Genomic DNA, 14,887 nt, shown 5'->3' with positions numbered 1-14,887 from the left:
CCTTAGCATTCTTCTGAGTATTTTGTCATATGTATTACCTCTAATGATCTTGGGAGGTAAAGTCTATTTTATTTGCTTTTATTTTTATTTCGGTCAGTCATGGGACTTGAACTCTGAGCTTGGGCACTGTCCCTGCACTCTTCAGCTCAAGGCAAGCGCTCTACTGCTTTGAGCCACTTCTGGTTTTCTAGTGGTTTATTGGAGATAAGATTCTCACGGACTTTCCTGCCTGGGCTGGCTTTGAACTGCCATCCTCAGATCTCAGCCTCCTGAGTAGCTAGGATTACAGGCGCCCAGCTGTAAAGTCTATTTTTTAATCCTCATTTTATCAAGGAAGATGAGCCCTTGCAAGAATTATAGTGTATAGTATTAGAAATGGCATCTCAAAATTGGTCTGAACATTAAAAGTAGCTGAGTTATACTTTGACATTCTGTGTTGGAACTCTGGGTGTGTCCTTAGGTTCTAAGCCCATTCATACACACATTGAGTGCTTGCTAGAAGTAAACTCCAAAGGAGCCCTTTCTAAAAGGTTTGTAGAAGACTCAGTGAATGCACATCCTATTGGGCTCAGAGCCCTGTTCTTTGAGAATATGGCTTGTAGTTTTTGAAAACTCCCAATTTCATTCAGTTGAGCAAAAGCCACGTTATACACTGCAGTAAACCGCATATCAGATTTGTACCTGAAACATGATGATCTATCTGCGTGGTCCCCACTTCAAGTCCCTAAGCAGAGATAGCATATTCTCTAATTGCTAAATTGATACTAAGGTGTCAAAAATAGACAGCCATCCCACTGCAGGGATACTGGTACCTCCCACAGCCCACTTGTTACCTGCCTAGCCCAAGCATAATTGCTGTTGGTGATGCAGTGAGAAGTAATGTTAGCTCAGTGTGAAGCGAGCTTCATTCAGCCCCACCTCCTCCTAAGTGCAGGGCTGGAGGAGTGTTCAGTGTTTTCGCATGGAGGGACAAGAAAGAGGCACAGTGCCACCTCGGTCCAAACTGTTGCTCCCCTCCCTCTCCACCCCCAAGAAGAAACAGGATTCTATGAATCCTGCCAGGTTCTGAGGGCCTGTTTCATGGAGATAGAGCTAAATGAGCAGAGTGCATTTTGGACCTGCACTTCTCAATCTGATGGCTACTGTCATATATATGTCTCGTAGGGACTTGAAGTATTCTCAGATTGTTATGGAAGTATTCTCAGTATAAAATCTGCCCAGTGGCTATGTGTTAAATATGGTATTTTTTATATATTGGGCTAAAGTTAAAGTTAATTTACCAGTTAAAATTAATTTACCAGTTCTTAGTCTAATAATGTGACTGCCTGAGAAGATAAAGTGACATACATAAAGTGGCCCATACATGTGGCATTTACACTGGAGCATGCTGGTCTTATAAACTGTGCACCCAGCTGCCACCAGAGGGCAGTGGTGCCAGTGGTCCTGGGTCCACATTCATTCTTGGTACCCTGTACAGTTTTGGAGGTCCATCAGTTCTCAAGGGACGCCAGTGTGGCCGAGGCTTGGCTGCTTGGACAGGAGCCCTACCTATCCAGCCGCGAAATCGGCCAGAGTGTGGATGAGGTGGAGAAGCTCATCAAGCGCCATGAGGCATTTGAAAAGTCTGCAGCGACCTGGGACGAGAGGTTCTCCGCCCTGGAAAGGCTAACAACAGTAAGTGATCTCTGAATACATGGCCGGGGCTTGGATCTGGAAGTATGTGGATAGTCCCCAAATTGGTCTCACATGCCCGTGATCCTAACCCTTAGGAGGCTGAGGCAGAAAGACTGGGTAGTAAAGTTTGCTGCCAGCCTGGACTACAAAGTAAGACCAACAGAAATCTCTCTCTGATAGCACCAAGGAAGCGGCTTAGGACTACTAACCTCTCCATCACTTCCAGACACCTGGATTGAGACGTTTGTCTAGTAGTCTTCTGCCTGGTAACTGATGGCTGAGACTTGTTTTTCTTTGACTACTTCTCCTTCGGTAGTTCAGAGTCTTTGAGTCCTGAATTTCTGGAGGAATTCAGGATTTGAATTCTCCTCCAATTGTAGCTTCTCCCTGGGCCACTATAAGACCTCCCATTCCCATTGGTCTCTTTCACCAGTACAGAAATCTTAGGAGAGGGATAGGATGCTATTGTTTCTTCTAAGACTTTGGTACTTATGGTACAAAAATTCATTCTTTGCAGTATACAAAAATGACAGGGGTGGGGGTTCTCCCAATTTCTACAATTCTGGGATTTAACATGTGCCTGCATCCTTCTGTGCTAAAACAGAACTTTCAAGTGTGTGCATATTGCTCATGAAATGGCTTTGGTACAGGTAGATGACTATCCTGAGGTTTTTCTTTTTCTTCTTTTTTCTTTTTTTGTGCCCATCTGGGGCTTGAACTTAGAGCCTGGGCGCTCTTCCTGAATTTTTTTGCTTAAGGCTAATGCTCTACTACCTGAGCCACAGCAGCTCACTTCTGGCTTTTTACTAGTTAATTGGAGGTGAATGGACTTTTCTGCTCACACTGGCCTCAAACCATAATCCTCTAATCTCAGCATCATGAGTAACAAGGATTATAGGCATGAGCTCTGCTATTGTGTTTTTTTATTCTTTTCTAATATATAATTTTTATTGTAAAGCTACTGTACAGAGGTGTTACAGTTACATGAGTAAGGTAAGGAGTACATTTCCTATCATGCATTTTTACCCCCTCCTTGTGTTTTTGTTTTTGTTTTTTTAATATGTTCTGGAGATTTGGGCACTTTTCTTTTAGCAGAGTGGACTTAGAAATTAAATCCATGCTCCTAGGGGGACACACAAACCAGTGTGGGAAGGGGAGATCTTGCGGGCTCGGTTTAGCTGTAGTTGCTATGAACTCCCTACCATTTTGCTGGGGATGGAAGAGCTTCGCGTTGTCCAGTGTGAGCTAGGGTAGAGACTAGATGCAAGGGCCTCCCTTTCCATAAAAGTGGCAAGTCCAAGCCCTGCTGAGCATGACTGTGTTCTCCCTCAGTTGGAGTTACTGGAAGTGCGCAGACAGCAAGAGGAAGAGGAGAGGAAGAGGCGGCCACCTTCTCCAGAGCCAAGCACAAAGGTTTCTGAGGAGGCTGAGTCCCAGCAGCAATGGTGAGTCACAGGCAGCAGGAGAGGCTGGAATCTTCATTACCATAGCAATCGTGAGGTTTTTTTCTGCCTTGTGAGCCTGGCCACATCCCTTCCTGCTCATTATTTCCTTATGCCATTGAAAATCCACGTTACCCCCAAGTCACAGCCGAGCACACGGACTGTCTATCATGCAGTCACCTAAGCCATGTAGGTGGCAGAGCTGGAATGTAGGCAGTACCTCTTGGACTGTGTGGGCACTGTGCTGTACATAGACACACACGCGCACTCAGAAATTTCCATAGCATTCAGTGGGTGGGCTTCCCCACCCAGATTGCAGGCCAGCGATTTTGCAGTAGTTGCATTGAAAATTCTGGGTAATTTCACATAAAGGGAGAAAGTATTCTCAGTTTGCAAAAGGCTAGTTATGTTGGTACAGTATGAGCAGCCTGAACCTCTGGTGGGCTTGTGGACAGGGCTGTCCCTTAAGCTTACTCCACGTGAGATCTGTCTGAAACGGGGAAGTTACAGGGTTTTTAAAAAAGTTGCATTGTGTGAAAGAGTGTTGCTTATTTCCTTTTTCTCTTTTTCCCTCCTTGCCCTTTTCTCTCCCCTCCTTTCCTCCTCCTGCTTCTTTTCTCTTTCCCCTTCCCCCCACCTAATAGGGATACTTCAAAAGGAGAGCAAGTTTCCCAGAATGGTTTGCCGGCTGAGCAGGGATCGCCACGGGTTAGTTACCGCTCTCAAACCTACCAAAACTACAAAAACTTTAATAGCAGACGGACAGCCAGTGACCAGCCGTGGTCTGGAATGTGAAGTTCACTACCACACTACCATTTGTCAAGAAACCACTTTTTCCAGATCCTGTTGGTTTTGACTTTTTTTTTTTTTTTTTGGCTTCCACTTCACCCAAAGTGTTAAAAATTTTACTTAATTCATAGCCTTTTGTGATTTCATATATGTTTGCATTTAATCCATGTTTATTTGAGTCTCCTAACTGATGGATTCTCGATGCCTGAAAGCAGCATACTTACTTTTTGTTTATTTATTGTGAGCTTTTTACTTTATTAAGATTTTACAGCAAAAGCCTTACATGAGTAATTGAAATTAAATGTGATTACAGCATTATGAAGAAGAAAACTAGAATCTTAACAGGTACGGCCCATCCAGTTATACTAACAGGTCACAGTACTGCGCTATATAGGTACTGTGCCATTTACAGATGCTATTAACCTGCTAGTTGCTAGGGCAACCAGGAAGCTGGTGCATAAGGAAGGAGATGTTGAGTAGCGAGATTACAACTTAAAGTCAGCTGTGTAACATTCCAAGAAGGATGCATTATTTCATTTCATTGAAGATGATAAGGGGATGGGGGGGAGAACTAAGATATTCTCAGGAAACTGTTTAACTTTTCAGTACAGGGTTGTGATATTTTGAGAGCCTGGGGTCATTTAGTTTTACAAACCAATTTCTCTCTGACCTTTTTTCTGCCAAGTCCCTAGTTGAGAACCATAGGCTTCCTTGCAGCCCACATTGCTGCCAGCCTTGGACGTAAATTGCCCACTGACTGCTGCCACCCCTGTCTTGGTCACTGTCAGCCCTGACCAGACATGGCAAGTGCCAGCAGCTCACAGAATTCTGGAAGCCTGCCTTACCATACTTCCTGACCTCTGTTCAATGCTTTCGGGGTGTCAAACTGAATTTCCCAAACAAATGGAACAAAAGCCATTCTGGTTCATCCTGATTACTTGAACGACACACTGCAGGACCTGTGCCAGGGAGCACTTGCGAGCCTCCTGGCTCCAGAGGTAACTTAGGTGTCTGGGAATAGAAACTCAGTGGTACAGCTCGAGTGAATCTGGCTGATGCATTCGTTTTCTCAAGACTTTTTGTGGAGCTCTCTAGTGAAGAGTCTTCTAAGATGGCATGCTACCAGGCCACCAGCAAGAATTGAAAATGTTTTAACAGAAATCCTTTTCCTTAGGAATAAAAGCTGATGAAAGAGGTGATTTCCTGATCAAAACAAAACAAAATCCATATTGCATCAAAGCCTTGTGAGACATTCAGTTGCTCATTTGCCATATTTAGATGTGTTAGTGAAGTCAGAAACCTGTTTTGGTATGTGTTCTCCATGAGTTAAGTCTGATTTGTCTTTTCATTTCATGATGCATGTCTTTTTTTTTTTCTTTTGTCAGGATAACATCATATAGCATCTTGTTTGTTTTTCCTTATCTCTATGTACATATCTATCTACTTGTGACTGTAGATGGGTATATAGATAGATGCCAAGCCTCTTAATGTTCTGGGGTAGTGTGCTCCATTATTGGGTCTCTGCCTTAAAACACATCCAAATTTATCATGGAGGAAAAAACAAAACAAAAAACCCTTGTTTTGATCATTAAGGAGCCCTAAAACACGTGTTTCTGGCCCCAAGTTACATTTGTGTGTCATTGATCTATACGTATATGTTACCATATATGTGTGTATGTGTATGTGTTTAAATTTTGTATCATCCAGACCAATGCTCAAGTTTTAATGCTTTTTATATTCAGAAGACAAAATAGAACCCCACATACACACATAAGAAAAGAGTGCTATGATGCTTCTGTAGCCTTTGCTCCATGTCTATTTTTAATCTAGATTTTTAAATGGTAGCTTGCCAGAACAAAATTGTAATTAACAATTGGATTGCATTAGAAGAAGAAAAGGCCATTTCATTCTTTGGAGTGATGATGCAGAGACTCAAGTTAATGAACTTGAAAGTGGTGTTGCTTCATGCACTTTGAAAATCAAGCAGGAGTTTCCTGTGCTACTAGTTGTCACATTGCATTTCTGTTCACCTCCCGATTTAAGCATCTCAGATGTGGCCAACCACTAAAGCACTGTGGACTAATGCTGGAGAGGAGCACTGGGGTGGGTGAGGGGGAGTGTGTCCACATGTACTGCTGTTTGATCATAGCATCATGATTTGCTTTTGATGTTTGTCTCTAGTGGTGTGTTGTCTGTTGGCATGCTTAAAGCACATGTCCATTAAAATTCATTTTGTTCCTTTTATTTTCCTTGTTTTCTTGGTTAGTGACTCATTTGCATAAACATTAATTAGCTCTTGCATACTGGTTTGGGGTTTTCTCTTTCCCTCTAATTCTAAAGAAAAAATTTTTGCTGCAGAATTTCCCTCCGAAGAGATTTCCCTGAACTCCCCTTACCTTGGAGTTGATCAGTCTGATAAACTAGCTTTTTTCAGATAAATGTCTGTCTCTCCAGGTCATCACTGGCTTTAGTGGCTTTCAAACCAACTCTGCAGCACGAAATTTTTTTTTTAACTTGGTTTCTGAACATCCTAACTAACCCCATGTCTCTCTGGACTCACACTTTCTACACCAAACTCACTTACTCCTCACCACAAGTTTCCTGAGGTCTCATGCTAGAAGAGATTTGTCAACTTTAAAATCCACTCATTTGTTTGCTTTTTAGTTGTTATTACTTCCTCTCCTCCAATTCTCTCCTAAAAGTGAAAGAGAAGCCAGGCACAGTGGTGTACACCTGCAATCCCAGCTATTTGAAAGGCTAAAGCAGGAACACTGGGAGCTTGAACCCAGCGTAGACTTACACAGTAAGACAGTTCTCTCTCCCTTTCCCCAAACAGTGTGACGGGAGTGGGGGTGGGGGTTGTAATAGCATCTGGCTCATAAGCACAACTCTACAGGCTGACATGCGCAAAGCCTCTCTGCCCCCACACTCCCTCTTTTTTCTCTTCTCCTCTCTCCCTCTCTCCTTCTCTCCTTCTCTCCCTCTCTCCCTCTCTCCCTCTCTCTCTCTCTCTCTCTCTCACACACACACATACACACACACACACACACACACCCCTTTCTGCCCTAATAATACAGTTGTCCACATCACTATGACAGTAAAGAATCGAAAGCACCTTAAATTGTACAGCCTCTAGTCACACTCTAAACCTTGATGTCAGGTACAATGGCTTGCATAAACTAGTAACGCTCCACCCCTTCCTAAGTTTTCACCAGCCCCTTTCCCAGAGAATGAATTTTGTTTAAAATGGAGCTCTTGGACTCAGCCAACTAGATAAGACCTAAGCGAGAAATCCAATCCCTGAGAGTTGACAGATCTGTGTTCCAGTGGTGGTGGCCAGTCTACCGCTTCTCCTGCCAAGGTTGTTGCTGCTAATTCGGTGTCACTCGGATTCTGGGCAGCAGCGGTGGGGATGTAGCTAATGAGTATGCCATTGACACCTCGTGTTTGTCTGTGGATGAGGGGTGCAGGTTGTCTGTAATCCACTAAAGCGTCAGCCACACCCAGCTTTAGTAACTCGCTAATCCGCGCCCTGGGTATATCAGCCGGGGGCTGCTACAGTTCATGGTACACAGTTGATGGTACACAGGCTGAAAACGATAATGAATCAAGAGAGCCTACTCCATGTTCAAAGCCGAAAAGCCGTGAGGGTCACAGTTTAAGTGAGCTTGGGAAGGAACGCTCCCGAAGACGTCTCCAGCCTGCTGGGTCGGAGCCCTGGAAGCCTGGCTGTCTCTGGGCTTTCTCGTCTCAGTGCAGCAAGGCACCGTGATCAACCACCCGTGATGGGGAAGGCCCTGGTTCTGTCTGTGTTTGGGGGTAAATAGCTGTGTGGTGTTGAGTGACTGTGATTGGCTTTTCCAGCTCCTTTAACACAAACTACAACCCACTCACCATCCACCTTTCGGCAGATGTGACTCCATTGGTGTTTGTTGACCTGCCTTTTTTCCTTCCAGCCCTTAAGCTCCGAAGGCTAACGGGGAAGGGAGATGTGAAATGCATGACTGTCATCCTAATTCTGCATGTGTTTATGACGATGTGTTGGGGGTGGGGGTAGGCAGGGAGGCAGAGCATTTTCAGAACCCTGAAGTGTCTCCTTGTCGCAGTGTGTGGGAATGCCGGGTAGCTCTGGTAGAGTTGTGTCTCCATCTGTTTGTGAATGCCCTTTTGCTTCAACCTCAGCCGCCCTCTGGTGGCACCCTTGGGTGTAAGGTGGCTGCTGTATAACGTCCATTCTCTCTCATATTTAATGTGTGATTGTTGCTGTTGTCCTTTTGTTTTAAAGTAACCCTAAGAGGAGATGGTCTAAGCTATGTCCAAGAAAACGGAGGTATCAGGGGAGCAGAGTGCAGTAAAACTCACCCTGGCATTTTGCTTTTCTCATTCTCCCCCGCAAGCGGGCGGCCCTTAATCCATTCCCACCTTCTAATGTCCTTGGTGTCCAGCTGGCTTTGTGGGGTATGCAAGGGTTTTACTGTACTGCCTCCATCTGTGCCAGGCATTTATACACAGCCACATGTGCCAGTCAGTCAGAGCGTATGCAGTTGCCTGATGGCTCGTGAGGTTAGCTAAATGGCCTCTCTGCTGTCCCTAGATGACAGATACGGTGGACACCAGCGAAATGGTCAATGGCGCTGCTGAACAGAGGACGAGCTCCAAAGAGTCCAGTCCTATCCCCTCCCCGACCTCTGACCGCAAGGCCAAGACTGCACTCCCAGCCCAGAGTGCCGCCACCCTGCCCGCCAGGACGCAGGAGACACCCGCGGCCCAGATGGAAGGCTTCCTAAACCGGAAGCACGAGTGGGAGGCCCACAACAAGAAAGCCTCAAGCAGGTAAGGGCAGCGCAGGCGCAGCAGCCAGGGAGACACGGTATCCTGTGCAAGGACCGAGGACCACTGGCCGTGCCCGGCCTGGTGGAGGAGGCCAGGCTCCTGTGCTTTCACAGACGCAGTAACCACTGGGTTTTGCTTCTACTTGGGACAGACACTGAAAAGCCTGAAATACAGTGTCATTCTCAGTTCATCCTAAGAAAGAATTTACTACATGGAGGAGTCTTCCTTAAGTTTAATAATTCCTCTGTAGGATTCCTTGTGGGATCTACCTGTTACATTTCCTCTGGTCTTAACCACGTCAAATCAAACAGGTTGTAATGGGTGCTTTCAGTGGTCATCTATTAAATGGCAAAAGATGATGTAAAACTCATCTGACTCCAAAGTCTTTGTGCTTAACAAATAAACTACTGCCGAGGATCACAATTATAGGGTCGTGGAGGTTGCACACTACATGGGGTCGTGCTATCTATATCTGTCCCTCACACTGACAGTGACATACATGCAAATTCATGCATTTGTTGTGAAAAATTAACATGACCATTTACTGTACATAAGGAAAAGGCCACCTTAGTCCAACAAAGGTACCCAGAAGTGTTCGTGGCTCTGGATCTGCCACCTTGTGAAGTGGCTGAACCACATACACAATGCCACCAAGAGTGGAGGAGCTTCCACGTGAGACCAAGCATGTTTCAAACAAGTCCAGCCTGACCCATCGCAGAGAGCCTGAGCACCAGCATTTCCCAGCAGAGCTGAACGTGCCTTTACTTAAGACAGGACCGCATTTCTCCCCCAAATTCAGAGATGGCGCCCTCAAAAGTTGCCACTGCAGCCCCCCAGGAGTCTGAAGGAATTTCATCCTGTTGTTTAGCGCTCAGTGCAGTATTTTTTTTTTTTTTTGGGTCCGGTCGTGGGGCCTGAACTCTGGGCCTGGGCGCTGTCCCTCAGCTCTTCAGCTCAAGGCTAGCGCTCTACCACTTGAGCCACAGCGCCACTTCCGGCTTTTTTCTTTTTGCTTATGTGGTGCTGAGGAATCGAACCCAGGGCCTCAGGCATGCAAGGCAAGCGCTCTACCACTGAGCCACCTTCCCAGCCCTCAGTGCAGTATTTTTTAATGAGAGAAGTATATTTGATGAGAGGTCACACCGTAGTCACATGATAGTCATTTTCATGTCAAACACATTCTTAATTCTTGAAGTGCCATTGACAGATCTTTCTTTACTATGTATAGGTCCTGGCACAATGTATATTGTGTCATAAATAACCAAGAAATGGGTTTCTACAAAGACGCCAAGACCGCTGCTTCCGGCATCCCTTACCACAGCGAGGTCCCTGTGAGTTTGAAGGAAGCCGTCTGTGAAGTGGCCCTTGACTACAAGAAGAAGAAACACGTGTTCAAGCTCAGGTGAGGGTTGATGTGTTTTATGGTTACTGAGAATGACTGTGGATTTACCTTTCCCTTGGGTTTTTATTTTTTTATTTATTGTGTGTGCATGAGTTATTTTTTTCCTTCTTTTTTCCAGTACTGGGGTTGATCTTGGGTCCCTGAACTTGCTAGGCAAAGCTCTACCACACCTCCAGCCCTGGGTGTGGTTTTCTTTCACCAACACTGTGATGGGTTGGTTGGGCGCATTTGGCAGTTTGTCAGGCAGGGTGCAGGCGGCATGATCCCTCAGGGGCTGGTCCTGCCGCTGCACCAGCAGCCCAGGCATCACTGGGTGTCATGAGGAAGTTCCTCCCATGGATGACCTTGTTCTGAGACATACGAAGGGAGATCTAGAAGGGTTTCTGTAGGTAAAACAGACTCAGGAACAGGATTCCCAAAGGGCTATTGTTTTTGAAGAGCTTTCACTTGAATTCAGTTTAGACCAACAATCAAGGATGCCAGTACTCTTTGTTCTACAACAAAGGTAAATTTTGTTTGGGACTTTTTTTTTTTAATTGGTGCCAGTCCTGGGGCTTGAACTCAAGGCCTAGATGCTATCCCTAAGCATTTGTGTTCAAGGTTAGGACTCTCCCACTTGAGCTACAGATCTACTGATGGCTTTTTGGTGGTTAATTGGAGATAAGAGTCTCACAAGAGTTTCCTGCCCAACCTGGCTTTGAATCATTCTCAGATCTCAGCCTCCTGAGTAGCTAAGATTACAGGCATGAGCCAACTGGTGCCTGGCTTATGGTTAAAGTACCAAGCAGCTATGGATTGGCCTAGGGTATTATATGACTTCTCAATGTCCAGGGGCTGTTGCTGGGCTTGTGTGCATCTCCAGGCATGCTTGATGTTATGGGTGAAATTCTTGCTGATGTTTCTCGTGTAAATCTGTTGTCTGCTCAGATCCCACATAGAATATGGAAATTAGGGTACTTAACTTACTTTTTTTTTCTTGCGATTACAGACTAAATGATGGCAATGAGTACCTCTTCCAAGCCAAAGATGATGTAAGTTACTAGCTTTTGTTTTTCTCAGATATGTAGGCGCAAGTGAGTTCATGTAATGTTGTTCGTCTAAGTAATGATCAGTGGCCACATGTCACGTGGTCTGCACAGTCTCTAGCACTGGACGCTTCTCTCCATGTCCCTGGAAGGCGGCACTTGTCATCCTGTGTCCCTCTGTGATGGAGTTGAGGGAGGGAGCCTTGCCTGCCCTTCCCAGTGCTGGAGAGCACAGAGAGGCGGCCCAGGCCCAGTCAGGAGCCTTCTGTACCACACATCTCCACCGCAGTCCAGCTGTTGCATGGGTATCTGCCACTCGAAGGAAAGACAGGCAACAATGTGCATTTGAAAAGTTCCCTGTGGCCAAGGGAGACTCCCTAGTGAAAGAAAGGAAAGGCACTGGCTTGGGTGAGACCTGATTCCCTGAATTTCAGCTTAGCTCTTCTGAAAGGCAGGGGCGCCTTTAGGAACCATGAGTTGAAATGAATCTGCTCAGCTCCATTCCACGGCCTTTGTGCTGGCAGGCCTAGAGGGTCAGGTCAGTGGGGCTGGGGCTCTTCCCACTCCTGCCTCTGGGCCAAGTCTCACCCGTTTCTCCTGCTCTGTCCAGGAGGAAATGAACACGTGGATCCAGGCCATCTCCTCTGCTATCTCCTCTGACAAACATGACCTGTCCGCCAGCACCCAGAGCACACCAGCCTCGAGCCGGGCGCAGACCTTGCCCACCAGCGTGGTCACCATCACCAGCGAGTCCAGTCCCGGCAAACGGGAGAAGGACAAAGAGAAAGACAAAGAGAAGCGCTTCAGCCTTTTTGGCAAAAAGAAGTGAACTCTTCTGTGTCATTTCCTGTCCTCCTCTTACCTTTCCAGTGAGATCCAGCATGCAAGCTCAGACCAACACATTACTCTGTGCCTAACGTTCCCTCCATGTGGTCAATTTTTTTTTTTTAATTTATAGAGCAGTTCTGGGGGGTTGGGGAATACACCTAAAACACTTTTATCTCCAAGTTACAAAAGTTTGAGGTGCAGAGGGAAGGCCAGGTTTGTTTTTTGGTTTATTTTTTTTGTAATGAAATTATATAGATTAGATCTCAATATTTAACTGTTCCTCAATTTTGTGAGGCTGTGTTGGAAATAACCTGCCTCTCGTGCTGATGGTTTGCAAGGCAGCGGTGCTTAAACAATACTTCCTGTGCTCACCAGAGACAAGATGTACCAATTTCCTGGTTCCATCCTCTTCCACTTCCTGTGGTGACCCTGAGTCTTGACTATTAGAGATGCCCACGATGGGTGTACCTTTTACTTAAGCAGATCATGTATTATGATCTCGCCGCAGCCCTAGGGCAGTTCCATGTTGAAACCTACAGACCAAACCATTTGTATCTGGCTTCACTTACTAACACACAACATGCAGCTTTCCTGCATCAACCGCGACAAGCGTTCAGAATGTCGACACACACGAAGGAATAGAAAACTGATACTGTTTTAAATAATCTGTAATTTCAATCCTTTTTTTTTTTTTTTTTGCTGAAATACATTATATTGTATGTTTGAGATAATTCTAGTACAAAGTATAATAAAATTAGATGTATAATAAACCCTTTAAATCATTGGTAAGTGTACAAGTGGAACGGAAGCATTTACTGGACAAAGTAATGTTACTCTAATGGTTACTTGCTCGTGCGTTGCCACACTGTGTTATAATTTGCTTCATTACCTTGCTGTTTGATACATAGTGTGCATTTCTCTGTCACTGTAACTATTGTAATGACAAATTTTCATCCTACTGCACAATCAAAATGGCATTGATAGGAATGAACTCCAGAGGCTGGGCCTGAACAAGGAGTGGTCGCTCAGGCCTGGTGCTCCGTCGTACGACCTGTACCTCTCAACTTTTGCCCTATCTGTTAAATATATGCTATGTCATTAAATGCTTTTAAATCTAGCATGGTGACTAATGGTGGTCTTTCCTGTCCTGGGAAATCACAAAGGAAGATATGGTGAGTGGAAAAGCATCATACCTTCTGAATTCTTGACATATTTTTGCACATATCTGGTGCACCAGTTTAGAATACCCCAGCAAAGAGAATAATAAATGGTGTGAAGTAATAAGACATCCAGACACAGGTGGACCGACTTTTCCTATAGAAGGTCAGAGAGGGTAAATGTTTTAGACCTTGCCATTCACACTCCACTCTTCTAGAACAAAGGCCATGGGTGGTGCTGTACAAAGCTCGGTGTGACTGTGTTCCAGTAAAACTACTACAGGAAGCATACTGGAATCTTACTATTACATGCCACATAATTTTACTTTGGTTTGTTTTTGAAATGTTTAAGGTTTAAAGTCCATTTTGCAGTTGATACAAAACAGACAAGAGCCAGCTTTGGCTCTTGGCTATGGTTTGCTGGCGCCATCATAAAATCATTAGTGATAGACTCATCCCCCTTCATCTGGGTCATACCACTTGTATTCAAGATGCCATTGACACCAGTCACACACACCCAGTGACACTAGAGCTTTCTTGTAGCTCTAGGTAAATGATCATCACCGTCTTGTCCCTTTGTGGCACAGCGATCCAAGGTTTCCCTCTCATCTCACTACGACAGCCCTTACCTTACTCAAGATGGGAGTCAAATTGTTCAGTTTTCAGCAGACCAAAATGTTAAGAGAAAGCATGTTGAAAATAATTGTGATTAATTACAGCCTACTCCAGATACAGCCACGCAGGTAGCCCAAATGCCCTATCACATCTAATCTCATTAAAATGCTATGTGCAGTTCTCAGATCTCTGGGTTTTGGACCTTGGGTCTGTTGTCCTTGCTTTCTGGATGGATGCATTGGTGGAAAATCCACTGGCACCTGAAAGTAGATGATGGGTGGCAAGAACATGAGCAGTGCCAGAAGACCCCAGACATGACACATTCCCTGCCAAGAGGCGTAGCCCAACAGGATCATGATCTTCAGTCCTATTTGGGTACATTATAGGTTCTTTGCAAGATCTTCCACTGTCTATAATATTTTGAGGATTGTGTACACACGTGTTAGTGGCTATGATATTGTTAAATAATTTTCTAGAGCTATAGGATGGATGGTAACATGGGCTTAAGTATAAATCTGAAGAGAAACAATAAAGGTAAAGTGGTCAGGAAATGAAGTGGCATCCTTGATTGAGTCAGACCTTTTATCACACTATAACTTCCCAGTTGGGCTACATCTTCACCTGATGGCGCCTGGGTGCTGTGCTCTGGTTGAATTTGGGTATACTTAGAGGCTATAGTTTTCTTGAGTGATGTTTCTACAATCTATTGTATCCTGAATAGATGAAACAACCATACATCAACCTCTACAGTGAGCACAAGTAGTTTACATTATCTATAGTGAAAATGGATTCATCCTCTGAAAATAATAAGCATGTGATTTTTAAAGTCTTTGTTATAAAGTCATGGTTTTAAGAATATTTAGTGAATTTTATTTAAGTGAACCTACCTTTTCCTCTCACTAAATAGATGAGTTTCGAGCCGATCTTTTGAAGTATTGCTCTATAACCCCAAAAGCCATTAAAAGAAAAAGAAACATTGTGTCCATAATGCTCAGATTTTCCTCACCATTGAAGGTCCCAGTGAAATCCTTTACTTTCCATCTCTCAACACTATTCATTGATGAAGAGACCTCCTTGAAACTTTGAAACTGTCCCGTCTTTAGCTAGTAAAAGTGTTTTGAG

At 44.7% G+C, this 14,887-nt stretch overlaps 1 protein-coding gene across 3 annotated transcripts in view; it reads left to right on the top strand.

Moving 5' to 3' along the window:
- Sptbn1 (spectrin beta, non-erythrocytic 1) overlaps positions 1-13,110 on the top strand; it is a 186,514-nt gene extending 173,404 nt beyond the window's left edge. For 2 of the 3 annotated variants that reach the window (XM_042691168.1, XM_042691169.1), the window contains 7 exons: positions 1,478-1,674; positions 3,007-3,119; positions 3,761-3,824; positions 8,500-8,738; positions 9,967-10,140; positions 11,129-11,171; positions 11,776-13,110. In XM_042691168.1, the coding sequence (XP_042547102.1) occupies positions 1,478-1,674; positions 3,007-3,119; positions 3,761-3,824; positions 8,500-8,738; positions 9,967-10,140; positions 11,129-11,171; positions 11,776-11,994 (1,049 nt within the window). In that variant the 3' untranslated portion in view covers positions 11,995-13,110. Of the gene's footprint in view, positions 1-1,477; positions 1,675-3,006; positions 3,120-3,760; positions 6,150-8,499; positions 8,739-9,966; positions 10,141-11,128; positions 11,172-11,775 lie in introns of those variants that run through there. The other variant, XM_042691170.1, reaches the window with a different exon arrangement.
- The last annotated feature ends 1,777 nt before the right edge of the window (positions 13,111-14,887 follow it).

This window comes from Dipodomys spectabilis, unplaced genomic scaffold (genome assembly GCF_019054845.1).
Source record: "Dipodomys spectabilis isolate Male_0828 unplaced genomic scaffold, ASM1905484v1 ptg000141l, whole genome shotgun sequence".
Taxonomy (NCBI): Eukaryota; Metazoa; Chordata; class Mammalia; order Rodentia; family Heteromyidae; genus Dipodomys; species Dipodomys spectabilis.
The sequence above is the reverse complement of the archived record's forward strand: the minus strand, read 5'-3'. Positions and strand labels throughout refer to the sequence as shown.